General features: G+C 51.8%; 1 protein-coding gene across 1 annotated transcript in view; it reads right to left on the reverse strand.

Moving 5' to 3' along the window:
• LOC126542128 (serine/threonine-protein kinase NLK2-like) overlaps nt 1-22,830 on the reverse strand; it is a 99,916-nt gene extending 77,086 nt beyond the window's left edge. The window contains 2 exon segments of the mRNA XM_055076506.2: nt 22,337-22,622; nt 22,729-22,830. Of these exon segments, the coding sequence (XP_054932481.1) occupies nt 22,337-22,512 (176 nt within the window). The 5' untranslated portion in view covers nt 22,513-22,622; nt 22,729-22,830.
• Nucleotides 22,831-26,977: the final 4,147 nt, after the last annotated feature.

Consider the following 26,977-nt stretch of genomic DNA (forward strand, 5'->3'; position numbering starts at 1 on the left):
CCCGCGCCGCCCAGAACGCGACGACAGGAAGGCGTTTCTAAACGTACGCACGCCGAAGAGAAAATAGAGCCGAATTGCACAAAAAAATTGCTCTTCTACGTAAATCAACACTTGCCGCTACGGGACAGACAAAAGAAACAAAAAAAAAAAAAAAATAACGGAAAAGACGAAACGCAGGGAAGCCAACGACCCCATTTTGAAGTTTCCCGATTAGTTGGCCTTGACGTCACAGATTTTGCCGGTGTCTGCTCGGGCATAATTGCAATGTTTTAACTGCAGTAATTAATGGACTGGCACTGCGTAGTAAAGGGGCCACGCTGAATTTAGACCCACAGAAAAGTGACGGTACCAGTCCTGCTGCTGACTACATTTCCCCCCGTCACCGCTTTCTGCCTTTTTCTTTTTTGACTTCGGAAAGCCTAGCAAACTCGTACTTTGTCTACGGTAAAGCTAAGGAGCGCCGCGTGAAGCAAAAGGAGTAATGCACACAGACCCTGTCCTTTTGAATTTCACGCAAGCTTTGCTCCCAGCATGTAGCACTGCGAGCGAGAGGAACGTGCTTGCAACACAAATCGATACAGAGAGCGCCAGCACGAAACACGAGGCGCAGTTCTAGCGCTCGCTCGTCGACGAACGCAACTTGCGCAAAACGCAAGGCCGAAAACACACTCGCGTCGACGTCCTGCTGTTGCCGTAAAAAGCAGAAACAGAGAGAGAAAGGTCGATCGATATCATGCACACTGCTTTATCAGAAACGCAAAACAATAATAATAAAGCGCCGGCGTCAAGTCCGCGCGAGATTCGCAGCAGCACTAGCGCGTGCCCGGCGTCCCCGCCGAGCGCACAGAGAGCCTGCACGCAGACAATGGGGCTGGACGGACGAGAGGGACGACGACGACAGCCAGTCAGTCGGCGGCGGCGCGCTCTTTGCATAACAGAGCCGTCCGATCGGCGCGCGCGGTGTCAGCAGCTATATACCTGCAGCCAAGCCATTCAGTGGCAGGCGAAGTCACGCGGAAGCTTCGCAGACGCATGCCCCCAGAAACCCCCGCAAACACGTGTCGACGAACGACGCACTCTCGCGGCGCGCACGCAACGCGCCAGTGCCGCCCCCTACCGTGAGGCGCGCGTTGACCTCGAAACCAGTAGTGGACTGGAGCCGATCGGCGATCCTCGAATACTACGGGAGGGCTCGAATTGAATTCGACCCCCGCCCCCTCCTCCTCGGAAACTAAGCAAAGCGGAACGAGGCACTCGGAGGAGGTTGCAAACTAAATCTTACCCACACAAATAGAGAGAGACGTTGGACCACATCACGTGGGAATGCGCCACGGCTTCTTGAGACAACACTCGCGAAACCACAACGCTAGAGGGCAAACTGCAGCGGCAAGCTACAGGCAAGCCGCAGAGGTCATCCCAGCGGAGCCCTAGAATAGGGGCCCCCGACCGGCCTGAAGACCGCTGGTCCAATTTTATACTACTGCTACTACTACTCGGAGTGTGCACGCGGCAACGTCGACGGCCCCAAGCGCCACGCGCAGTTGCCCCCGCCAACAGATCCGAGCGCGCGGCACGCGCAACCTCTCGCCGCCGCCACTTCGAGAGAACGTGGGGAGGAGGAGGAGGAGGAGGAGGGAGGCACGCGCGGAGTCACCTGCGAGACAGCAGCCTTCAGGTAGAGGCGGCTTTACGCAAGTGGCGCCGGCGGATCATCACGTGGCCCTGCCGAGACAAAAGGATGCGAGAGATGCCCTTCCCGAGACTGGCTGGGGGGATAAAAGGGCAGCGCCGCTCGGCCGTCTTGCACGGGTGGCGACGAGTTTGTATAAGCGCTTCGGAGTGCTATTGTACCTCGGACGCCGCCGCGAGGACTGCACGTGGGTCGCCAGCTAGCGAAACTGCACCGTCGATTCGTTGCTTTACTTTCGGCCACCGCCTCGTGTCGAAACGCGTCGAGTGACGACCTCTCGCTCGCTGCGTCACCCTCGGGTCTTGTATGACATCCGTCTTTTTAGGCGCCGAACTCGACGATAATTCAAAATTTGAGACACATTTGAGACACAAAGAAGAAGAACCGTAACGTTTTGGCATTAGGGTACTAATTAAAGTTCGATTGTGCTTTACATCGACAGTCATCTCTCTTTATTGTCTTTGTATTATACACAGTCATCGCATTAATCATTGCATTTCTTCCTGGGGTAACACACATGTCACACTTGCGCCGTTGCAACATATTCAAAGCACTACGCATTATAACTTTCAGCAGCCTCATGACTAACGTCTCCTCGCTTCTAAATACTCGCGACGTATTGTCTGTGCAAGAGCTTCACAAATACTCACCATGTATTCTGAAGCGCAACATTTAAAACGGAAAACGTCATCTTAAAATATAAAGAAAACCAGCTTTCGCATTCTAGGTCCACGCGCATTTACTTCCAATAATAACTATTTGCGTCCTATGCCCGAGACTAACTACGGCAAGCATTCCGCACAGTTTTCTGCTACTTATATATTTGGAATTCGTTACGCCGAACCTTAAGGAACTCTGCGATACTAGCAAGTTTAAACACAACCTTCGCACGTTTCTTCAACTTGTGTAATCCTGTATTTATTAAGTAGCACTGACACGTTCTTTTTACTTATTATTTTAACCACAAACGCTGCACTACGCCCCCCCCCCCCCCTTCATTAAGTCTGACTATGGGATCTCCTCCTCTATATACGATGCACATGTAAGTTATCCTATACATTAAAAAAACAAAAACAAAAAAACGATGCTGATTCTTTCCTCGTCAAAGCAATCGAAGGCTGGCTGACCCACGTGCCCGTTCGTGTTTTGTAACGAAGTAGGTATCTCGTTGCGTAAATTTATAGCACCCACGTGGACGTGCCCCGCTGCCCGAAACGAAGACCGCAGTCACGGTCGTTCGAGTGACGATGATTAGAGGAACGACGTTTACGGGACCCGAAAGCTACAGCTGTCATCGCGCGTCTCGCATTCTGACTTTCTGCCTCGTCAGGCTCCGCCGTGCGATCGCGGAGATGTCCCAGGGAAGGGCAGCGAGACTACAGAATTCGAAGGGAGGAGGTCTACCGCCGGTATCCGGCGAGACTTTGTTCCTCGGTGCAGGTCGCCCCGCACGTGGCCTGCTGCAGTGCCCGAGACGCACCATCTTCAGAGTCGCGTAGCAAAATTAAACTGAGTCCCACCACAGGTACAGGTAACATTAATCAGAGTTCGCAGTCCCTACATTCGGAAAAAAAAAAGAGGGGGGGGGGGGGGTAGCGTCTGCAAGCAAGCGCGATTCGCATAGTTTCGTTATTGTGGCAGGCCCGGGCACTTATCAAAAGTCGCCTTCCGCACAAGAGAGGCAAGGCCGGTGTCAGCGCGCCCCGGCCACTCACGGTATGGCGATCGACGATAGCCGCATTGCAATTTCCCAATCGCAGACGGCAACCGACGCGATAAAAAAAACCCTTGCCCTGGTTTGATGTGGTTGCGTTGGCGCGATTGACCGGCCAGGTTACGCTTTTTTTTCTTCTCATTCGCGCACCGTCGTCACGCGCATACGATTTCCTTGAGCGCGAAAATAATAGACGTTCCAGTTGGATAACACACGCGGCGATTTCGTCAAACCAGCTCTAGCTAGCACCGCCAGCATATCCGCATACAGAAAAAGAGCTCGTTTCGTCCCTATACCTCACCTTGTCAAGCAAGGCCGCGCTGAAGCGGCGGCTGCATGGCTGCTGCCGTAAGTGGATGCTCGGTCGTCATCTGCCTGCGTCGGCGGCGGAAAGCGCGGCAAAGAAGAAACGATACGCCGCAAACAGTGCCGACGCGCCGGATCCAGTTCGGTACGCTCAGGTATCGCCCTCGCCTCCTCGCTTTACCCCTTTGTTGAACGTTTTCTTTCTTTTTTTTGTTGTTCTTGTTGTTGTGCACCCGGCAAAGAGCGACGAGACGTCTGGAGGTCGCATCGCGTCACAGAACGGGCGGACGAAAAACGTTAACCACCACCAAAAAAGAGAGTTCCATCGACTGCGCAGTTTCCGACGCGCATCACTCGTCGTCGCGCGTAGGCAACTGGAACACGCGCGCTCACTAGCCATTGTGTGCATGCTTTGCGCGTGCCTTGCTCGACACGCATGCCTGGATGACGAGACGACGGCCGATTCGCGCTAACCCGCATGACGCACGTGGTCGACTACATCACAGTTTCGGAGCGACGGGCGCCGATTGTAGGATCCGGGGGTCCTGGCCTGGGAGTCTATAGCGTCACACAGAGGGTCATTTCTAGCCTATGCGCCACCGGAGCATCTCGTAACGGGTAGCCGGCCTACGCTACCGGGGCGCCACACGGAGGCTAAGCGGGCCCACGCCTTCGTCCGAGCTTACTTGGCGAGGGTTGCTTCTTTCGCGAAGAGTGCGCGGTCGAGAGGTTGGGGAAACGGAACGGGGGGTTTATTCACATCGGAGCGGCAAACTTATTTACGTAGAACAAGGGACATTCGTATTGGCAGGAGCACGGAGCGCAGTACATCGTTCTCGTAGCATGAGCTACAGGTCAGAGTCGACTACAACTTTTTCGGATATGGCACGACGGGGCGCGTCAGCACACACTAGCATATCTGAATTGAAGCACCTCGGCTCCTGGAATGGCCCAGCCATTAGCTTGCTTTTTGGGACGGTGGTTTGGGCGGCTAGCTGCGACCGTAACGAAACGGCGCAGAACGCACTTTCCAGAGGAGCTTCTTTGTACCAACGTCGTGGTCGGCGTTGGGACAAGCCACCCATCAACCAACCCCGTTGTCGAAAGGATGGATAGGTGGGTTAGTTGGCAATGCATTATAATAATGACGCGCGTGTGGTGCGCGCTTCTTTTTCTACGTCTTGTGCGTTTTTGGCGCTCGAAGTTTTCATTGCAACCACGTTGTCTTCGGTCAAACGTGTCACACCGTGGTGTCGCCACTGGTCTGACTGAACGAACGTACCGTTAACGTGACAAAGCTGAAGCGATTCGTTTCAGGAAATCAAGAGACGTTCGAAGGTCCTCCGCTGGCGGATCGCAACATGATCAAGCACAAAAGAAGGCCGAAAAACGCGGCAGCCGGGTCAACACGGCAGGCCCGACTGCATCGGAGGACACGTAGCACTGTAGAGCGAAATACTCGCGTGTGGTACCGTGCAGTAAACGTAACACTTTATCCGTACCTGTAGAATAAAGCGGGCGTAAATGCGAAAACGCGTTTTCCAGAATCCCGAGTGTAAACGTAAGGCTGGGAAATAAATCCATTCTGCCTGGTCCCCTCACTTTCCAATTCTTCGTAAATGAGAACGCACGCCACCAACACGAGGTGCAATCTACGAGCCAGGAACGACGCCTGCTGCCCGTTCTGGCATCCCGTTCGAGTCACGCAATACCCGCCCCAAACAAGGCCACGATTCTCCACCCTATACAAAAAGTGTCGAAGGACCCCGGCATTATTCAATACGGTAAAACACTGCTCATACAACGCCCTCCCTTTTCCGCTTTCCCAGGCGCACGCACAGTGGCACTTACTCTGAGGGAAGAACAAAGTGTGTTAATGCGCGACGTCTGCCAAGTACCAGAAACAAATGAGAAAAACAAACAAGAACGCTGCAGAAAAAGAGGAAGCGTAAAGAGAGAGACTGCATGCAAGGCACACGCGAGAAACGGATTATCGCGCGTGTACCGAACATGCGTGAGTGGGTACAGCCCAACGAGCGGTCGAGATAGCTATCCGGCGACATCGGCACGCGAGGCTGATTGCTTGCGGCTAATCACGGCCTCGGGAGACTGCTGTCGGGAGACTGCCGCCGAGGACGAACCTCCGCTGCTATACTTAAGCACCGTATAGCAGGCGACCGAGGGCACACTACGAGAGGGCTTCCCAGATGGGGGGAGCTCCAGATAGAGAACGGCCGTTTGGGTCCCGTTTTTTTTTTTTTTTCCCTTTGGCAGTGCCGACGCCACGCATACCGTTTCCGCCGTTACGCACCGCCCGATCCCCGGGCGCGGTCTCGCGCTGTGCGGCGAGACGCAAGGCTCATCGCGAATGAATACCACAGAGACTCAAGTCCAGCGACTCGACCATAAGGGGCGCTTCAGTCACTGCACTCGGCGGTGCTGCTACGCACCACGGTTTTCGGCACTGGCACTGTTTCGGATGAACGCAGCGCGACAGAAGAGTAATCAGTGTATTTCAGTGCGGATGAATAAAGTGACGCAGCTGCTTTTCTTTTCTGGCTTACCTTTCGCCCACAGTGATGCACCTATTTGCGCGTCTAACAAAAGAACTCTGTAAGCCTTTTGATTCTCCACATGAATTCAAGACGTCGCGAAGTGCACCGAGACCGTGCAGTGCGGACGTTAGTCAGCGGACGGAGGAGACTACTAGCAAACGCGAGGGACAACAGACCATCTCATTCGAAAGTAATAGACGTGTCTACGCCGGTGTAACCTCCGCCAAACGAAACGGCACTGTGCAATAAAAATGGCAGCAGCCGAAGACGGAGGAAGGCCGCGCCAAACGCTATGCGTCCCGCTCCGACACTTGGAGGGGGCGGAAGCGACAAGATCGGCAGCGAGCAACAGGAAGGTCCACGCGGACGCCCCTGGCAACCGGCGACGACGATCGGTCGCTGAGGAGGGGGCGGTGTGTGAGAGGGGAGGAACGACCCCATCCGCTTGCGCGCAGGACCCCCGGAGAAGCGCGGGCGGGGGGAGCAGCTAAAAGCGTGGTCTGCCGAAGGACGGCGAGCGCCGCATCGGAGGCGTCGTCGCCTTGAACGACGGAAGCGAGAGACGGGACACTATCGTGTGCTTCCCCACTCTTGAGCACACTCGCTTCGTCGTCGTCTTCAGTGGAGAGACGAGCGAACAGAAGGGAAAACATTCGCGGAACGGAGATCGAGCGAAAGCGAGTCCCTGTAGCGCTGCGTCCATGTCCAGCGCAGAGGAGGGAAAGAGGACGCAGGGATGGAAACCCAAGAGGCGCTCCGTCTCGGGGGGCCACTGTCAACACGCGCTCGAGGCCAAACCGATGTAACACTTAAGCTTAGCGCCGGAAAAAGAACAAGCAGCCGCACGGAAAGAAGTGCCCCAAATGACAAGTTAGCATATATCGCCATTACGGTACACACGAACGAAAAGACGCTGCAATGACCGCCGGCTCGTACGCTTTCTTCAGGGATAGAAGTTTGTTCTTATTTCTCTTCTTGCGTGCAATACCGCTCCGAATGCTTCGCCGAAGTACAATGGACCAAACCGACGTCGCGTTTGAACAGAAGCGTGATATCGGCGCCGACAGTCCCGATACCCACCTGCGTTTTCCGCGGGTCCACAGGGCGGCCTTGTATCGTCGATACTGAACTCGTCCAACATAAGTTTTGATGCTTCGGCGCCGTGGAGGAAAGGAGGAGTAGGTATTTTTCGCTGAGGAGCACTGGGACTGGTGCGCCAAACATCAACGTTGTCATAGCAACCGAGCTTCTAAAGCTCTCGCTGATGCTCGCGGCCTCTGAAATGCGAGGTCAGTCCGTCTTTCTCGCAGCACGATCTGCTCGCGAGAAAACGTTATAGAGTGGGGCGTGTAAGCTTGAAAGTTGTTTTGGTTCTGCGAGTGCGTCAGCCAGCAACAGACACACTCAAGTAATCGCGGCGCCGGTCTCCGTCGTCATCTTCCAACGTGCCACGGTAAAACACGGGAGCTCGTCTGCTTCACGAAAACCGTAACAGAAGTTTCGTACGCTTTGCTCTGACGCGCTTCCGGCGGCTCGTAGCAACGCAAGTTCAAAGCTCGCGCCTATCTGCTCCGGCGAGCCGACTGTAGGCGCAAAAGAAGATGGCGCACACACCAACATGGTTGCACTTCCGGGTTCAAAAAACGTGACGACAGGGCCCCTCCCATTTTGTTTCTTTCCTCCGTGTTCGGCGCTTTTTTTACTGCACCAGGTGAAGGGAAACTCGGGCACTCGGCCTAGCACTACGCGATGAACCAACTTTTCCCTCCTGCCTATCGGCTGCTTATCATAGGGCACGCGAGGTCGCCCTCCTTCGTGGAGAGCTCCCGCGACACCCGCCGGCTTATCAGCCTCACTACTTATTCCTCGACATTACGATCGCCCTCAACAGCCTCTCTAGGACGGCCTCGTGGACGTGAGAAACTATCTTCCACGACATCCGTCGCGAGATATCGTTACCGTCACTGCTCGTTAACGCAACCGAACCAACTTAAGTCTCGCCTCTTGAACTCTCGCTCAAAACGCACCCAACGGAGTGAGTCGAACTTCGCGCAGAGCAGCTGACTGTCATATACTAGACAACGAGGCAAGTGCGAGGTGTTAAGATTTCTTTAAACCACCTATTGCGTTTGTTTATATACGTTCGATCTGCAGTACCATTACAGGCACAAAGAAAGTCGTCCGAAATACTCGTGCGACACCCTCGTACTTTATGATGCGCACGTTTTCGAACACGTTTCCTTGTAAGTCAGGAAGCGATTACGTCAGACATTAATCTCGGATATGAAGTCGGGTGGCCGCAAAACTGCATGGAAATGGTTTAGGAGCATTTCTGCGAGGCAGCTTTTAGCGAAAATCGACGCCAACCTGACCAAGAAAGGCCGCTCTGCAGTCCCGGACGACGCTTACCCCTTGAAGTGCGTTTCTCTAATACCCCGAGTTCAAAGAAAAATTCGGGCGGTATGCCATCGAAGCACCAACCTACGATAGCCACACGATGTTGCACGTTCCACATCAGTGCTCAAGCAAAGAAATGCGGGTTCTACGACGAGAAACTGAAGGAGGCGATCACTTCCTCCGCATACACGGAAGTGACAGAATAGGGAAAAAAAATTGATTTGAGCAGTCTGAGGAGGAGACACTACAGACTCAAATGTCGCAGCGGGAGAAGCCCACCGCAGAGCGCCCGGGAGCGGTCCGAACGAACGGCAGATTGTTAGTGAGCCACCGAAATATCGACCAGCAGCTCCCGGGAAACGACGTCCGCTCTCTATCCGACCCCTCTCCATGAAAATTCGGTCGCGCCGGCCTGCTTCATGAATTTTGAACGGGCTTGCGGGGAGGGGGCGCACAAACATGCACCACGATTCAACTCCCGCTGAAGGAGAGGAACAAAAGAAAGAAAAGCGATACAGACAAATTATTGCGAGACTGTATGGGCAGCCAACTATGTTCAGGTTCACACGAAAATTGGCTCGCTTGCTGCACGAGCGAGGAGATGTGAATGTCGCTTTCCAAGGTTACCCTGACCAGTTAACGTCATCAGGATAAACTTTCTTGACCTTCCTCGACAACCATAAACTACAACGTAAAAAAAAAAAAAAGTCCGTATTCCAGGGCAGTTGTGTTTAATTATGTAGCACTTAATCAACCGCTTTATGAACGCTTCGCTTCACATAGCAAACATCACGCGCACTGGATCTGCAGAATTTTAATCCTTTAGTCGTGACTCTTCGATCCCACGGTCAATGCACCGAGCGCGCGGCAACATTTCCAAATGAGATAACGCGGTCACTGCTGCCGATTTCTGCGTGCGGATTATGTCCGGCAATTATACTCTAGGCTCACGAGCACAGCGCGAGATAATTCTTATCTTACACTGTGGGCACAGAAATGGCGCGAGAACGCCAGTGCTACAAGAGGCCACGTAACGCAACGCGCCCGGTAGCAGTTTAAGACGCGTGCTGAAATCAATTGATCTATCCACTTTATTGCTGCTGCAATACTGGCACAAAAAAAAAAAAAAAGAAAGACGCCGCATGTACCGTATAAACAATAACATGTTGGGCGAGTTGGTGCATATTGGCAAGCAGATTTATAACTGCGCGAACAAACGTCTACAGAGAGAGAGGGAGAGAGAGAGAGAAGGCACACAAGGACAGGCGCCTGTCCTTGTGTGCTCTCTCTGTAGTCCTTTGTTCGCGCAGTTATAAAACTGTTTGCTAAAATAATAAGCAAGCAGTTCATTACTAAGGCCCGGTACGTGAGGCTCAGCGTAATCGCGGTTGGCGCGCGCCATGGCCACAGTATTAGTGCTTGCCTTCTAACGACCCTATTAAGGTGCAATCCGTGTAAACTCTGCAAAACGCACTGGCAGGCGTGACAGTGCCGTAATAATTTCCGACGACACTTTTCCTGCGCCCAAGAGGCAGACACGTTATTGGCTCGATCCCTTCCTACGATCACTGCCATATATCTACACGCGAGCGCAGGTAGAAAAAAAAAATAATAGAGCGCCGTCAGCATTGCCGTTATCTTTTTCCTCTTTTTGCGAGCAAAGTCGTGATACCTAGCTCTTTTGCTACACGTCAGCAAATTCTGCTCTGTGTCATGACGTGTCGTGACGCCTGGAATGGGGCAAACTCTATATACCGTCAAATTAAAATGTCACACGCTCGCAAAACTTCGCGCTTCTTCCTAACTGTAGGCACGCGCGAGATAAGCGCGCGGTAAAACTTTCGGCAAATAGGAAAAAAAATGTGTCGGCGCTCCCCGTAATCGAGGTCGCTCTCGGCGAGGTCACGGTCGATCGACGCCGGCCCCTTCACAACGTTTCCCCAGAAATGTCGGACGATGACGTCGGCGCCCCGGAAAACCCGTCGGCGCGCATCCGTCCTCCCCCGGCGCAGATGCTCGACCACGAAACGTCGCACCGCCGCATTCATTGTCCTCTCTGGACGCTACTATCGCGGCATGCACACGGCGAAGACTCGACCAGCAGCGACCTTCGGCGGGATTCCGGTGGAAGCCTCATCCGCGCTCGCACAAGGCTCGAGACACGGGAGCATAGTCGCCCCGTCTTATCGACCCCAGACAGACACCCACGTCACCCGTCATCTCATCCATCGCTCTTTTTTTTTCTTCTCTCTCTCTCTCACGTGTTCGCGTCCACACGACGACCCGCAGCCGGATGGGTGAGCGGGGGCGGGCGCACCCCGGCCCGGTGGCTCTCGCCGATGAAAAGTGAATCAGTTCGACGACCACAGTAAACGATCGGATGCATGCGGTGGGCAGCGGGCCGAGGCCGCCGCTTTCCGTCCGATATGACGACGGCTCGCGACGCACGACCGCGCCGGGGCAGCAGATCGAATATCGAGACCGGTGGTCGCGTCTGCGGAGTTTGGCTTGGCAACATTGGCTAAGGCGTCGCTGCAAGGAGGAGTCCTAACTGAGCACTGCACGTTAATTCTCGGATGCAACCATGCTCAATATTTATATTGTTTGACTTAGGCCAAAGTCTCTACGGAGTAAAAAAAAAAAAAAAAAAAGAAAAAAAAAGAAAAAGAAGCCGTTCACGCATTGTAAGAATCCCCGAGACGTAAGTTTCGGAAGTTTGGAAACTTGAAAGCTATAACGCTATCGAACATTGCGGTTGCGCTATTTTAAGTTCTTAAAAACACCCCTACGGACAGTCGGTAGTCATTTACCATGTCCACGGGACATTGCCGTGGTCTGGTCCAGTGCTGTGGCCAGGTGCAGAAGCCGCGGCGCGCGCACTGCACTAGAGCCGGATTTTCGGGGACACCAACGCACCAGATCTCGAAAATTAAACGCCCGCGCCATCGCAAAGCAAGAAAGCGGCATGCTGCACCCACAAGCAGGCAGGCAAAAAGAAAAAAAGAAAACGACACTATAGTACACCAAACAGGAACACTTCAGGGCGACAACGAGCGAAAGAGAAGCTACACGAGAAAGAAAAGGGAACCGACGTAGAGCCCAACAACGACGCCGCGGCGGCGGCGGCTGCACACATGGGCGGGCCAAGCCCTGCCGACGAATCCCCGCGAAAATGCACAGCGGAAACGCCGCCGAAACGATAAAGAGGGAAACCGGCGTCACACCGACGCCGCCGAGAAAGAATAAAAGACGGGGAACCGGACCAGGCAGCAGAAGTTGAGGGGGGGTGGGGTGCAAGCGGTGGCCCCCGAGGCGAACCTCCCGCGGGACGAAAACGACCGGCCGAGAAGCCGACTGCAGAGGAGAACTCTCGGCAGGGGCCAGCGATTCGGTCAGAGAACGGCAGCAGATGCGCGGGCCTTTCGCCCCGCCGAAACGAAGCAGCCCGCCCCGTAAAACGACGCCGAACGGCCCTCTCCACCCATCGCGGAGAAGAAAGGAACGGCGGCGCCGAAGGAAAGTAGTTCACGCAGCAAACATTTATCCGCAGTGCAATGAGGAGAGAACACTCCCCCGAACCGAGCCCAAGGGTCTCGACGAGCCGGGGCGGCTGCCATGAACCGACCGTCGGCGACCGCGAGAATCCGACGCCGCCGAGGCGGCCCACGGATGAATACAGACGCGTACGACGATATATTCCTGAACGAGAGAAAAGAAATAAAACAGGGAGCAAGGGTAGTAGTAGGCGCCTCGACGGCCTCAACCGACAGGCGCCGGAGGGCTGGGTTCTCCTCCCGGGAGACCCCCCCCCCCCCCCCCGCCTCCCACTGAGAAGCGACGAGCCTCGAACTCTCTTTGTCTGCGGGAGACGGGGAATCCCCCTCCACCCCATGGCAATGGCAGCCCCCCCACCTTCCCCCTCCGTGTGTTAGAGAGAGCCCGGCGACCGGCTGGATGATGAAGGGAAAGCCGGGCGAGAGCAGAAGTAGTGCAGGCGCAACGTGGAGGAAAAAGAAAAGACCTGTCGGCTTCGCATGTTTCCCGTCCCAACGCACCGCCCGACTTCCTTCCGACCCTCGACGAGGGAGAGAGAGAGAGGACGGGCACATGTGACCTCCGACCTCGGCATTTGCCGGCGTCGAATGGTCTTCTCTGCGGCCATTTGCGAGTCTGGCGCGAAAAAATAAAAGAAGTGTGCATAGCCTCAGCTACCTCCGAAAATCGTGTTTTTGCACTGCTTCTTTTCTTCGGCGTATGTAGCACTTCTGCTTCCAACCAGTCTCGCCAGGGTTGGACGCCACCAGGCCTGAGATCTGACGACCGCGCAGAGGTTTAACTAACGCTGGAGTAGCGGAGTACGTACTATAGTCCCCCCCCCCCCCCCCCCCCGACCCTACCACCTCAGTGCCACGTCGAAATAGAGCAAGTTGACGGGCAGTCGGAATTTGCGGGTTCTTCCCGTGCCCAGTGTATTTATCGTGGGCCCAAATTAACCCCACAGAATTAGAAGAAGCGAAAGGTCCCTATAACAAAGATAACAAAACAACCTCGCCCCACTTCCACTGACGACGTCAGCGCAGTGGCCACTGTTGAAACACAAAGGGAGGTGACGCCCTCAGCGGTGCTCCAATGTGTCCAACCTGGCCTCACGAGTGGGCCCCCATGCCCTAGAATTTTCTAACCTCCCGAAGTCAGCGAAAAACCCCTGCAATAACCAGACGACGTTCATACCACCTTTCTGTGCTGCCACTCCATCAGGCTGGTGGTCGTTAGTGCAATGTATTAAGCGTGCAACTCCGCCTCTCCATCTCATACGTATAATGTCCACTGGCGTTTGATTCCTAAATGCACGCACCGACGCACAGTCGGCACACTGTTTAAAGGGAGCACCCAAGCGAGCGGCTCTTCCTTACATACCAGCTGTCTGTGTGACTTGCTAAATTGATTCGCAGAAATATCGATATCGGCCCTCCGAGACTGTCTATGAAACTTCCCGTAATTAGATTTCTTACTATTGCTCATTTAAGCATTAATTCTGCTTGTAGGAACCTGTCCACCAGAAATTACTTCCTTCTTGAAACTTGCTTTGTATAATATTGAACTAACTGCAATTGTATGGTTATCGTAATCGGTGTCCTCTATCTACAATATTTGCCGCTCCAGTTGTCTTCTGCCTGTTTCCTGCGTGGCGTTGATGTTATTTTGTTCTCCAACACACAAGCCACGTTACAACGCAATTGTACTATGAAAGTGGCACAAGTACAGTCCCTTGCAACATCCTGCCTGCTGCACCAGGGGAGGGAACCTTCGTCCTCCCTCCTCTACAACAATGCTTAGAGACGCAAAACACATTATCATCGTCACTTTGCTGATACAACACACGCGCTTTGCACGTATGTGCTCCCCTGAATGTTGGACCGCGTACTGCTCACATATACCCTGCACACCTGATGAGTGGTACGTTTCATTCCGTTCCACGCTCTTACTCTTCCCCCCCCCCCCCCCCGTTTTTTTTTAAATTGAATTTTATCTTGTTCTCACGCTTGTCAACATTTACGTACTGCACATAATCTTGCAAGGCAAACATTGGTGCGCCGTGCTATAAAGCCTGGACTGCCTTGAACAAACGCTTTTTTTTTTTTTGTTCTCCACGTTTCCCTTCCCTATGTTATACATGTAACACTGTTGCGTGCGTGCCACTCACTACGGGAAATGTGACGTCCACTGTCACGAGACAGCAGGCAGCCGGGTTCGGTGGCGTGAAATTAGTGAGCGTGGCCTCTGCATAACTATCACGCTGTGGGCATCGAAGAACCCAACCACTTCATTTGGAAGTTTTAGGGAACCGAAGTTTGTGGACGCTAAACAGATTGGGTCTTTCGGGAAAAAGCACAGGCCCGCACACTTCAGGTATGGGCGCGTACGCACTCAGGCGGTAAGTTGTGCCGGGAGACTGGCCTGGGAACAAAGTGGGCGTCTCCGAAATTGCCAGGAAAATCGAGTCTAGTGCACAGCGGCTACCTAGTGTAGTGCTCACTGACCTGCACTGGGCGAGGGCAGGAGAAACGTCCGTGGTTGGGTGGTGCGAGTAGAACCCCATCTGCGCACCTTTCAGGTTTCAGTTAACTTTTCCAACTGAATCGCGCATGTCAAGTGGAGAAAGCTTATTTTACACGGGTCGCTGAAAATGAACCTTTCTTGTTTGAGCTCGGCTGTCGTCACTTTCTTGTGCGTATGAGAGTGTCTGCGCTGCCACTGCTATAAAAATGTGAATGACGGCCGTGACGCATTTCCGGCTTGACTATCACTCCCGGCGCATGCAGCCCGCTGAAAGCATAGCCTTCGAGACCGGTTTCTTTTAAGCAGAGGAAACCATCGCTCCGTCATGGATTGTGACACCATTGTCACCATCACGGCGTGAAAGAGTCCGCGTCCTGTCGTACGCTGGTAGTGCTGCCAGGGGTAGCACACTCTCAAGTTCAACAAATGGCCACAGAGGGCGAAAAAATCGACCGCGCGCCGCTGCTAACAAAGCCGACGTAGTAGCATCACTTTCGGGATTCGTTCGTTAGTTCCAACATTTCCCGGTAGAGGCGTCGTAATAAGCGCAATTTTATCTTACAAACTTTCTCTTACAATTACCGAAGCATTTTCTTTTACATAAAAACAGGGCAAAATTATCATTGCTAATTAGATATTGTGCTCTTTGTTAGTAAGTTTATTGTTTCTTCGCCATTATAAACGCAAATAGCGTTCAGCATCATCGATCTTTCACGTGACCTCTGGCCTGGATTTAAAATTTTTACCGGTATTTCCGAGTGCTCGGCGGCACGGATTCATTCGTTCGTACACTCAAGACTGCTTTGTTTCTAAAACTAGTTTCTTGCGCTTCGATGTCTCGCGTTATTTAACTTGGGGTGAAGTTACGTGTTTGCAAGCGGACATGTAAGCCCGGCAGATGGGTTTCGGTCGTGAGCCATTCGGAACAGGTCTGCATCGAAACGGGAGCTGGATTTTGCTGCGGCTGACAACGGCAATAACGGTGAGTCGTTTAACACCGCTGCTTGAATCGTTATATAATATCCGTGTCATTACCTTCCAGGCGGGCACAAGTTAACGAACTAGATCCTGCATTACATATGGGCAGTGAGGATCTCAGTTGCTGTTTCCTAAATAAACCTTTACTTGCGAGGCTGTCGTTTGGTTTACACACACAACCAGGAAAGAAAGAGCGATATCGGAACGCGCGTCTCATTTTTCATGTTATTGTAGCCGTGGTTGTAGGTGACTGAGTAGCCTTATCAATATACATATTAAACATTTTTTTCGAGTCGGCCGGCAACGTCTTTCGTCCACAAAACCGAATAGTCCTTTGGTAAAATGAAGTGAAAGTACAGAATTTAATGTATTAAACAGTTGCAAGCCTGATAATTCACCCATATTTCGTACTTGTTGGTTCCAAGTGTTCTTGCTGTTCAGATTGGTTTACCGTAGGGCATTTATTTTTGCAGTAGTGAAGCGGTGCATCACGTTCGTGCAGAAAAATAATGCATCAGTTCTAATAGCTTCATGACTTTCATGCATTTGCTTGTGGAACTAGCAGTGTGATCACCTCTAGTGTATAAATGAACCCACAAATGTTCTCATTTGTGATCTTAATAGTACTTGCGCTGTTGACATGCATTGTAGTTAGGCAGACATCAATTTTATGGACAATAGCAATATTTATTTAACATGCTGCTTAAGCACCCTAGAACAGACAGTGTACATTTGCATGTGTTCTGTAGTCGCAAATCATTACAACATATATGTCACACCTTTTTGCATTTTAAAACTTTGCTTTTTCAATTTCTGATTCAGTCAAAATTTCTGTTCCAGACATGCAGTAATGAAGACAGTATAAAGCAACACACTCCACGCACTAAACAGAAGCTGCTGCCTGCTACAACAAGGTCATTGTGTGGACATTGGCTACTACTACAAGGTAAACAACACATGGTTCAGAAATAAATATGTTTGATATATGCTGTATTGGCTTGCTGTTTGCAGCAGATATGAATGTTTGTTCATATTTATGGTTCAGTATAATTGGTTCGAACATATAAAACACACATAAATTTGGCTAATCTGTGCTGTATCTCATGTGTCACCGTTTTGCCCCAACAGAGTCTATGCCAAGCACATCTTGGTCATCACAGGAGCTCCTATCTGCGCCAACAGGAAGGGGCTGGAGCCGAATTTGCAAGGCTTTTACACCAAGAACAAAGAAGCACATGCAGAAGAATATAAATGAGATATCAAGTCTGCAGAGGACTGTGTCAAGACTGAAAAGAGCTTCAGCCACCATTCCACCAGCACGGACATTTGGTTGAGTCATCCAGGTAACTCAAAAAGGACTTTCAAGAAATTCTTCGTCTTCAGGTGCACCTGCAACATCTGACCAAGCATGGACGACGCTGGCCAAAAGATTGAGTTCCATCAGTTTGCCCTTAATCAGCTTCCTAGCCATGTTAATTCCGTTTGTGCCAAGTGTAATTTTTCTTCTATAAATGCAAGCTTTCTCATTGCCCATTTTTGCTAGAGGTCATTCATCCTCATCCAAATATAAAGGTCAACCGATTCTTCGCTGATACTTAATACCAGTCACTGTCTAGCAGCCTAACATATCTGTAGCAGTATCTTCTAGTGTATGTTGTCATGCGCAATTCCTCTTCTGAAATAGCTGATGCAGCATCGGCATGCGTCTTGCATTAACCTATGCACATGTGCTATGCACCATTTTACTTTTCTTGATGTTTTTAGCCTTCAATGCTTGCAGAGCAGAGTGGCTTCTCTCTTGAATGCAAGCTTTCTCATTTTCCATATTCCTAGTCTCGTTGATGATTGCTCCTCTTCCTTGATAGCCTGGGTCTTTGTGCAAGCTACAGTGAAGTGATTGATTGCAGAATCTGGTTTTGCTGCCACACTTGGCTGTGGTAACTGTGTTAAGTTTCTCAGATGTGGGGGCCTGGTCAGTTGCATTGGTAAGCAGTCCCTCGAGGTAAGCATTTGCTCCTGCAGTCCGCAAAGCGACATAGACTCCCAATATACACACACCGTAACTGGTGTGCCCCGTTCGTTCTGGCCTGCTGCAGTAATGGGCAAATTGTGCTTGTGGCTTACCTCGGCCATGATTTGCTCAAAACGGAGACCAGCATATGTGCTCACATGGTTCGAAGTGTATGAAGTTCATAGCCGTATGGGTGGAAAGGCCCGCAAGAATGGCTGCCGAAGGTGATACCCACAAAAGCGACTTGTCCACATTGCGACAAAGTGTGAGCCACACATAGCAGCCCCCGAAAGAAAATAAATGTGCACGTTGGAAAGGAGTTAACGCTAAAATGCCGGGTAGTCCATGTCGCTGTGTTGGTTGCGGCAGCAGATGCCTGCGTCACCTGATTGCTTCGCAATGGAAGTTGCTCATCTTCAACGGCAACTGTTGGCTCAAACAGGTGCAAGACTCTGTCCAATCTGTTTGTACCGCAGGTTGTCGCTCGTTACCAGACCACCACATGTGACAAAGGCAAGCATTATGCCGTAAGATGGTTCGTAGCCAATGTATAATGTATTGTCTGAACCTCATGCGGTGACTGATTGCTGTTTAATCTTGCTGTTATGCCACTTGGTTACGGTCGCAGTTTTATGTTTTTCGAATATTGTGGCCTGGTCGGTTGCACTGGGAAGCAGCCTCTCGTAGTAAGCATTTGATCCTGCAGTCTGCACAGCGACATAGACTCCCAATTTACGCACACCGTGATTCGTGCTCCCCGTTCACCCTTTCCTGCTGCAGCCATGGGCAAATTGTGCCTCTGGCCTTTCTCGGCCGCGATTAGGCATGAACGGAGACCAGCATAAGTGCTTACATGGTCGGACGTGTATGAAGTTGGGTGGAAAGGCCCGTAAAAGTGGCTGATGAAGGTGATGCCCACGAAAGCGACTTGTCCATATTGAGACATTGTGGGACACCAAGTGTGAGCCACACATTAGCGGCCTCCAAAAGAAAAGAAACATGCAGGCTGGAAAGGAGTCAATGCTAAAATGATGGGTAGTCCATGTCGCTGTGTAGGCTGCGGCAGCAGATGCCTGCGTCAGTTGATTGCTTTGCACTGCAAGTTGCTCATCTTTAACAGCGACTGTCGCCGCAAACAGGTGGGACACTCTGTCCAATCTGTTTCTGCTGCTGGTTGTTGCTCGTTAGTAGACCACCACGTGCGACGAAGGCAGGCACTACGCCTGTAGGTAGGCAGCTCAATGTACCCTAAGAGACCCGTGTATGTGAATGCTCACTGTTGCCATATGGTTCGTCGCCAATGTATAATGTATTGTCTGAACCTCATGCGGTGACTGATTGCTGTTTAATTTTGCTGTTATGTCACTTGGTTATGGTCGCAGTGTTATGTTTTTAGAGTATTGCGGCCTGGTCGGTTGCACTGGGAAGCAGCCTCTCGAAGTAAGCATTCGCTCCTGCAGCCTGCACAGCGACATAGACTCCCAATTTTCATGCACCGTGATTCGTGCTCCCCGTTCGCGCTTTCCTGCTGCAGCAATGGGCATATTGTGCCTCTGGCCTTTCTCGGCCGCGATTAGGCATGAACGGAGACCAGCATACGTGCTTACATAGTCCGATGCGTATGAAGTTGATAGCCAGATGGTTGGAAAGGCCCGCAAAAGTAGCTGATGGAGGCGATGCCCACGAAAGCGACTTGTCCATAGTGAGACAATGTGAGACAGCAAGTGTGAGCCACACATTAGCGGCCCCCGAAAGAAAAGAAACGTGCAGGTTGGAAAGGAGTGAATGGCTAAAATCTGGGGTAGCCCATGTCGCTATGTAGGCTGCGGTAGCAGATGCCTGCGTCTCCCGATTGCTTCGCAATGCAATTTGGGCATTTTTAACGGCGACTGTCGCTGCAAACAAGTGGCACACTCTGTCCAATATGTTTCCGCTGCTGGTTGTTGCTCGATAACCTGACCACCACGTGCGACGACGACGGTGAGCCGTTTACGAGCTCGCGTCAATGATTCCAGCGTATCTCGACATGCAAACTTTATTTCTGCTATTGCACGAGAATGTACACTGCTTGTCTTCTGCCAATAAAGTCGCGCGTTCTGTTCACTCACTTGTGGCTTGTTTGTATGGGCGTCAGTAGAGGCTCTTGGCAATTTGAACGCACCACCTACGCGGCAGCGAAGGCATTGAGGCATGCCGCATAGCCTACAGGGCAAGCACGGCGCGTACCAGCGTACGCGACCGGCAAAAAACGGCCATATTGAATTTTGCTCTAAAAAAAAAATGTGCACTTCCGCTTCCGGTTCGACCAACGTCATCTGGCGTCCCCCAAAGTAAGTTCCATGCGCTGCCGCTGCTTATTTTCGAACCACGGTGGAAGGTACAGTTTCCCTTCTCTAAGTTTGTTCTTTATTCTATGGTGCTGCTAGTCGCCGTCTGCACGGCCAGATGCATAGACGACGCTACGTGTGGGAAACACTGAACGGTCATATCGCCCTCGATTAGTGAACTGAGAGGAGTACTGAGATGAAGGCATTTTACACTCCTCTCTGGGTGCATCTACTGGTAGCTGGCGATAAATCGTCAGCAAAAATAGGAAGGCGGGAAGACCGCCGTTACCACCCACACGAGCCCTGCGTTACGTGACACATAAAACATGTTGCGTGCTTTGACGTCCGAACGGCTCACCTGAAGACCGACAAATGACTTTTCACATCGCAACGAAGCAGGCGGCCGCATTTAGCAGCGCACCTGCCGTCGTTGTCCTTAAGCGAAGCCACCAGCCGTTGCGGGAAAAAAAGAAAAACGGTTTTTGAGACAGGAGTGAGCAGCTGGGCTAACAGGATAAGCACGGTCTGCGTCAAAAGTTTGGAAGCCACTAGTGCGTAATGTACAGGGCTTTCTGCAGCATATTGGCAGGTCATACGAGAGTAAGCAGACTTGATGACCAGTTTTGCCCACTGTGGTCAAGCTGTGGAGCCCCACCACCGCGTTACGGAAGCCCCACTACAATCGACCCGCAAACAGTGCGTGCGGGGTGGCCTCCTGACTATCGACGCAGCCGGTAATTTACTGGGCGTGCACAGAGTGACTTCCTCGCACGTCTTCCAGGCAATACAGTCTCGTTCCACAGCGTGTTTCGTTCGAGATTCGTTTCACGAACAAAACCGACCAGGACAACACAAGAACGTTCGGTGCCAATGCGTGGAGCTTAGTGCAGATAGTGAAAAGAAGCCAAGCATACGCGAAAAACACGTGGTACACAGTGGAGGACGCTTACGTTCTCGCAACACAATAGCCACGTGGGACCGTTTGTTTCGCCGGACTCGAGCACCGACAGACGGCCTCGGCAGCAACCGAGACCGCTATTACAATTTGCGAAAATATGAATTCGTGTACGCACAGACTGGACGTTCGACGGGTCGCTACGAAACGCAGCCTTATACTCAAACCAGAGTTAAAGAAAAAAAAAGGGGGGGGTGACGCTGCAGCACGAGTCGGCACGCGAGCAGTATTGCGCAAGTGGTGAACGCAACACGTGAACGTCGAGACGGCTACGGTTTCCACGGTCGGGATCCACCGCAGACGACAAGGCCCGGCCCGTCCCGGATCGAAGCCGAAGAAAGACGAGGCCAACTCGGCTAAAAGCGCCGGGGAACGACGACGGCAGCGTAGCCATTGTTCCGGAGCAGGGTCGCGCAGCTATGCGTGCACTACACTGCGACAGCCTTATCGCAACTGCAGATCGGAGCCGAGCACCGCGAGAGGGGAACTCCGTGGGCAATGACCTCCGTCCGGCGCACGACAAAATCCGTTCCGCGTAGCCAGAGGAGAGCAGCAGACCGTTACTCACGACCACGGCAGGGACAAGCTGGTTTTCTCGCGACGCACATGCCCGCGTCTAATTAAGCACCGCAAAAGAATCGCAGGACATCGTAACCTGGCCGGCAGCTTGGAAGCGGGGGGGGGGGGGGGGGGGGGCAAGAAAAGAATTGCAGAGGGGCGTGCGTGTGGAGAGGGTCCCCCCCACCCCCCACGCAAACGAGACCGGCGGTGACCGCTGGCGGACAGCTGGGCTGCACGAAACGACGCTCCTTCGCTCGCCGCCGACGACCGTGAAACCACCGAGCCGTGTCCGCAGCACAGCCATATGCACAGCCCCATCGCACGGCCCCTCAACACGCACAGTCGTCATGGATCGGCCGGGGAAGCGCGATCGTCGCCACGGGGGAAGGGAATTGAGTCAGCACCAATCGTGCAGCTACCTCGCGAAGCAATAGGCCGAAAGATGCGAGCGCGTTCAAGTTTCAGCGCCGTGAGGGTAAGATTAGTACGGTTGGTGCATCGCGAAGGTTCGCTGCACTGGGCGACTTGCGGGGGACCTTCCCGATCGGTGCGTTTGTTTTCGGCGCGACTTTCGGTCCTTCAGTGGGACCGTTACGAACAGTTGGTTACGGGCAGAGTTCTGACTGGTCGCCTGCAGATCGGCCAAGGTGGTTCGGCCCCGGGCAGCAGCGAGCGCCAGCTGGGGCGGCGGGTGCATGACCGGCGAGGGCTTTGGCACGGGCTGTTCGTCGCCCCCGAAGCGGCGGCGTCTCACAAAGGCGGCACAAAGAGAGGCCACTCACCAGACGACGCCGAAGGCTCCGTATCCAATGGGTCTGTCCGGCTGGATATCCTGCACCGTGACGGGCGGGTGGTAGAAGGGTTGGGCCGCGGTCAGGATGGCCTGCTGAGGAGCGGCGGCCGTCGCGCCCGTGAACGCGATCACGGGGCGGCCCGAGCGGGCGCCCACCACCGCCATGGTGTCGCCAGACAAAGGCCGATACCCAGCGGCGCGCTGGCTGCGGTACGCTACTCCATCGTCTCCATTGTGGAACACCGGCGGCGGCCCCAAGCTCGACCAACGGCAGCCTGCGGCAATGGCGCAGAACACCTCCAGATCAGTGGGACGTTGCTGCTAATTGGGCCGCAATCGGCATCCCCCCGCGCAGCAGCAGCCGCCTACTCCACCACGCACGCACAGCACCCACCACGAACAGAGAACGCACGGGCCCGCGACTGAACAGGGCCACCACCACCACTCCGCGGCTCTCTCGGCGGCGCAGGAGGCAGAGAGGAGGGGGGGCAGGACGCAACGCCGCCGCACGGGGGAGAGGGCGCTCGCGACGTTGCGCGTGCTGTGCCTCGTGAGCGCGCGCGACCCTGCCGCCCCCTGTCAAGAGCCGCGGTAAACGCGCTGTTGCTGCGGTTGCGCCAGCTTCTTCGGCGTAGCAGACGACAGTTCATTGTCCGCGCGTTTGACGCACTAAAGAAAAAAGGCGCAATATATCGTTGCTCAATATAGCTCGCTAACACGCACTGATTGGCCAGAGTGCTCTTGATTAGGCCGAGCAGTAACGCACTCATCGTCGATCTTAAAAATTACAGCTACTAAAGTTGCACGACGATCCCCCTGAACCAGGCGTTTCAAACAGAGCCCGACATTTCCCCCTTCATTACTTGATTATCACTATTTCTTACGTCAGTAGCTTGCGTTCCCTGCCGTTTAAAGGAAGGAAAATTTTGCTGACAGTTAATGCTCCCCTCCTTCTCCTTTCCTCCCTCCCCGTTGTGCCATTGCTGGGTTTACTGAAGCGAAGATTGAGAAGTCACCAAGCACGATTTAGACCTCATGAAACGATCTAAAATCTCTATAAAAGGGTATCACGTACACACAAGATCAACAAAAACAACGTGAACCCTGAGCACTTTCAGGCAATACGTGCACTTGCATTTCAAGTCCATGTGCCGACTCTTGCTTTGTTGTTCCTCCGATGACAGCATTCTCACTGCGTTTGTTGACTTCTCGGAGAGGCGCCTCTCGCCGCACATCGCAGTGCCGTAGAAAATAGAGTATCGGGGATGCGAGTTAATCCGGCTCATTCTCTCAGGCACAAAATTTGCAGGATATCCTCAGCCTGCCTCAAAAGTGCAAGAACTGCGCTTCACGTCGTAGACCGCGTGCAGTAATCACGCTAATTCATTGTCGTCTGCTTTCCGAGAGAAAAAAGACACCCCGAATATTGATGCGACGCTAGCGTCATCTGTTGCATATAGGTAAAATCAATCTTTAACTTTAATGTTTTGGTACAAGTATAGTTGTTAATAAAAGCAAGCATAATGTCATTTGGCAACTGGTACTTCAATAAAATACACTTTAGTTAATACTATTTTGTACATAGTGACATAGCAGCATAAGGTTTTACGAGCCCTCTTTCTCTCTTCTCTGCTTTTTTCCCTCTCTCTACGCTACTGTCGCTCTGCTGCGTGCGTCTATTTGTCGTACAAAAATCCCTCACGTGACCTGATCCTAGGTGCCTAGGGACAGCATCGTTTAGGGATTTTTGAGAAGGCGCGATGCTGGCGCCGAGCGACGCCGTGGCGTGTTCGTCCTCGGCGTGATCGTTCTCTAGACCGCGCGTTATTCAACATTGCTCATGTAATCGTGCGTGCGTTGCTTGTGTGTTGGTTGTAGGTTCTGTGTTACTTGGCGGAAAGCCGTGAGTAGTGGCGGTGCGGCAATGCGGCTTTGGCCTCGATGAGCTCTGACACTACAGAATCTGAGTTGTGTGACCCGTGCTTTCTTGAGAACCCGGCGGTGGTGACGATTGAAATATCGAAGTGGCCTAGCGCCTCGGCAGCGAAGTTCTGTGAACCGCGATGTGGCGTCGCCGTGTCCGACTTTGCTGAACGGACATCGAGGGATGTGCTGCTCGCTGCAAGTCATGTAAATGCAACTGCGTCGACCTCCCACTGTTCAGCGCTGAATGTGTGTTTGGTGTGCTGTGCTTGAAACGAGTGGTGCAGCCGTGCAGCGGGGGTGGCGGAGGAGCAGAGTGGCTTAGGGTTTTTCGTTCACAGACATGTGCTCCCGTCTTGGTCTCATTAGCGGCTGTCGCGGGATTGTGGTGTACTAGCTCCTTGCCTAGTATGAAGTGTACGACACTAACACACAGCATGTTCACGTTTTTCCGCGCTATATGTTATTTGCATGACGGCCGAGTTGAAAGCGAGACATATAGTGTTCTTTGCGTTTGTGTGTTGTAAATTACGTTCTATTGTGGAAGTTCTGGGAGTCTTATTACGCAAGGAGTGCGAACGTAAACACAAACACATATGTGTGTCTGAAATTTTGAATTACCCATAATACCCTTTACGACTGATAAGTGGGCTGCACGGCCTGTGTGAATCAGCTACCGTATATTGCGACGCTCTTTCGTGTGGTAGAATGATGCATGGTGCGCGTTTATTTCTGTACTTTGTAAAAACCATTTGTTTATTCACTCAATACAAATGTACGGCTTCTTCGCAGCGGTACAGCTTAGTTACGCGGTGAAGCATACTAAAAGTGGGAGGGGGCTGCTATCAGCCAGCATAGTATGTCCACTTAGGCGACCTGAGAGGTGCGGGTGCGCGAGTGTATAATTAAAGAACTCTTATTATGTCCAGTGACAGTGCAGATCATTAACTGTAGCACCAAAGTAGTGGACCACTACCAGAACAAAGGCATGTAGTATGCCCATCTCAATTCTTGTGCTTATGCCAGTCTTTTTTTTTACAGCAATAGCTGCTATGGGCTAACTCCCCTGGTTGTTCTGATGTCTACTGGTGTTGTCACTGGAATTCCCGAATTTCTTTCTAGAATATTGCAAATAATGTTCTCATTGTGCTGCGAGGATTCAAACATACGATCAAAAGAGTGGCAGTCCACAATTCTACATTTCAGCCACTCTGAAGATACAGTCGGGGTGAATACTGATCCCGGAGAGCGTGATCTAGCCAACAGGTGCCTAGATTGGCTAACACCTGCTCAATGTCTGCGTACTGTATATAGAGCTGGCATCCACACCTTCAAGTTCTTACACATCACCTTCCCACTTGTGAAGGCAGTCCTATGTTAAGTTTTCTTCTTGCATGTGATGACAATGATTGGGTGCATCTGCTTCATTAATCTTCTTCTAGTGCTTGGCTTCTCAGATTTACTAGATGGAGCTGTTGGTGTCTTGTTTTCCTCAAGCAAAGCGTGAGACATAGCAATGCGTAGCCCAAATATAGATTTGAGAAAACCAAAACGAATTCAGCAGTAAGAAGCTAAAGGGTTGTTTTGGTGTAGATCAGTGGCTAAGTCCGGGTATGAAAGAGGAGGAAGAAAAGCCAAGTCTTTCCACTTCAACACTGAGGCACAACTCCCACAAATAAATAGGACTCTTACTTATTTTACTTTTTTAAGGAGATTACCGACTTGCATTGACAAGTGTTCACTTCAGCAAACACTGCATGAAGTAAGCTTCCTGTGCATATTTCACCAGCTACTGCATCATTGTTTCACATTATGAGTGAAACTGCAATTTTCTTTATGCCAGAACTTGCCCAATTTTGTGTTTTGCAGTGGGATGTTAGCAGTGCTAATAAGGCACCTAAATACTCATGAATAGTAATACAGAGAAAAAAAAGTAAGAAAGCAGTGGCTTTTTGTGCGTAGACTATGCATACACCTGGTGCTCTTATGGTCATTTTTTCCCTATCCGCTCAGCCATTCTAAACAAGAAAAGTTTATACACAATTAGTTTATACACAGACCACAACTAAACCACAGGTATCGTTGGTAAGCAAAGTATATTTATTCGGTGACATTTTCTGCAGCCCTGCTATTGAGCTTTCCTTCCTTCCTTTTCAGCTGTGCAGGTTCATTAAGAAGTGATGATCCAGTTTGACAATTTTAATCATTGAAAGACTTAGCGAAACCTTTTTCGGGTTGTTTTTTCTTGGTTTCAGACTCTGCACATTGCATTTTAAGGCATGTTTTCTGTGTTTGTTGCTTTTTCTTTATGGGTAGGGCATGTCAACATTTTTTACACCATTTCAAGTATGTGGTGCCATAGACTGTTCTTAGATGAAGTCTTGCCCTTTCATTCTGTACAATATGATGTCGGTTTTTTTGTGTCCAAGGCCGTTTTACAGCGTGATTGTAACATTTTGCTAAGTTTTGCCTCTATCACCTAAGCTTGAAAGATTGCTACCCACTGGTGGTGGCATGACACATGTCACGTTTCTTTTTCAATAAAAGGAAGTCTGTCACTTATCCTGTGCACTGGTTGCCTTTTGTCTCTTTGAATTGCAATTTGTTGCCTATATTTGCTCTTTTGTTGCATTTCAGATTAGGAATGGCTATCATAATTGACATTTAACCATATTGCACACAATGTGGATGATATGTAATTGCAATA

This window comes from Dermacentor andersoni, chromosome 3, assembly GCF_023375885.2.
Source record: "Dermacentor andersoni chromosome 3, qqDerAnde1_hic_scaffold, whole genome shotgun sequence".
Taxonomy (NCBI): Eukaryota; Metazoa; Arthropoda; class Arachnida; order Ixodida; family Ixodidae; genus Dermacentor; species Dermacentor andersoni.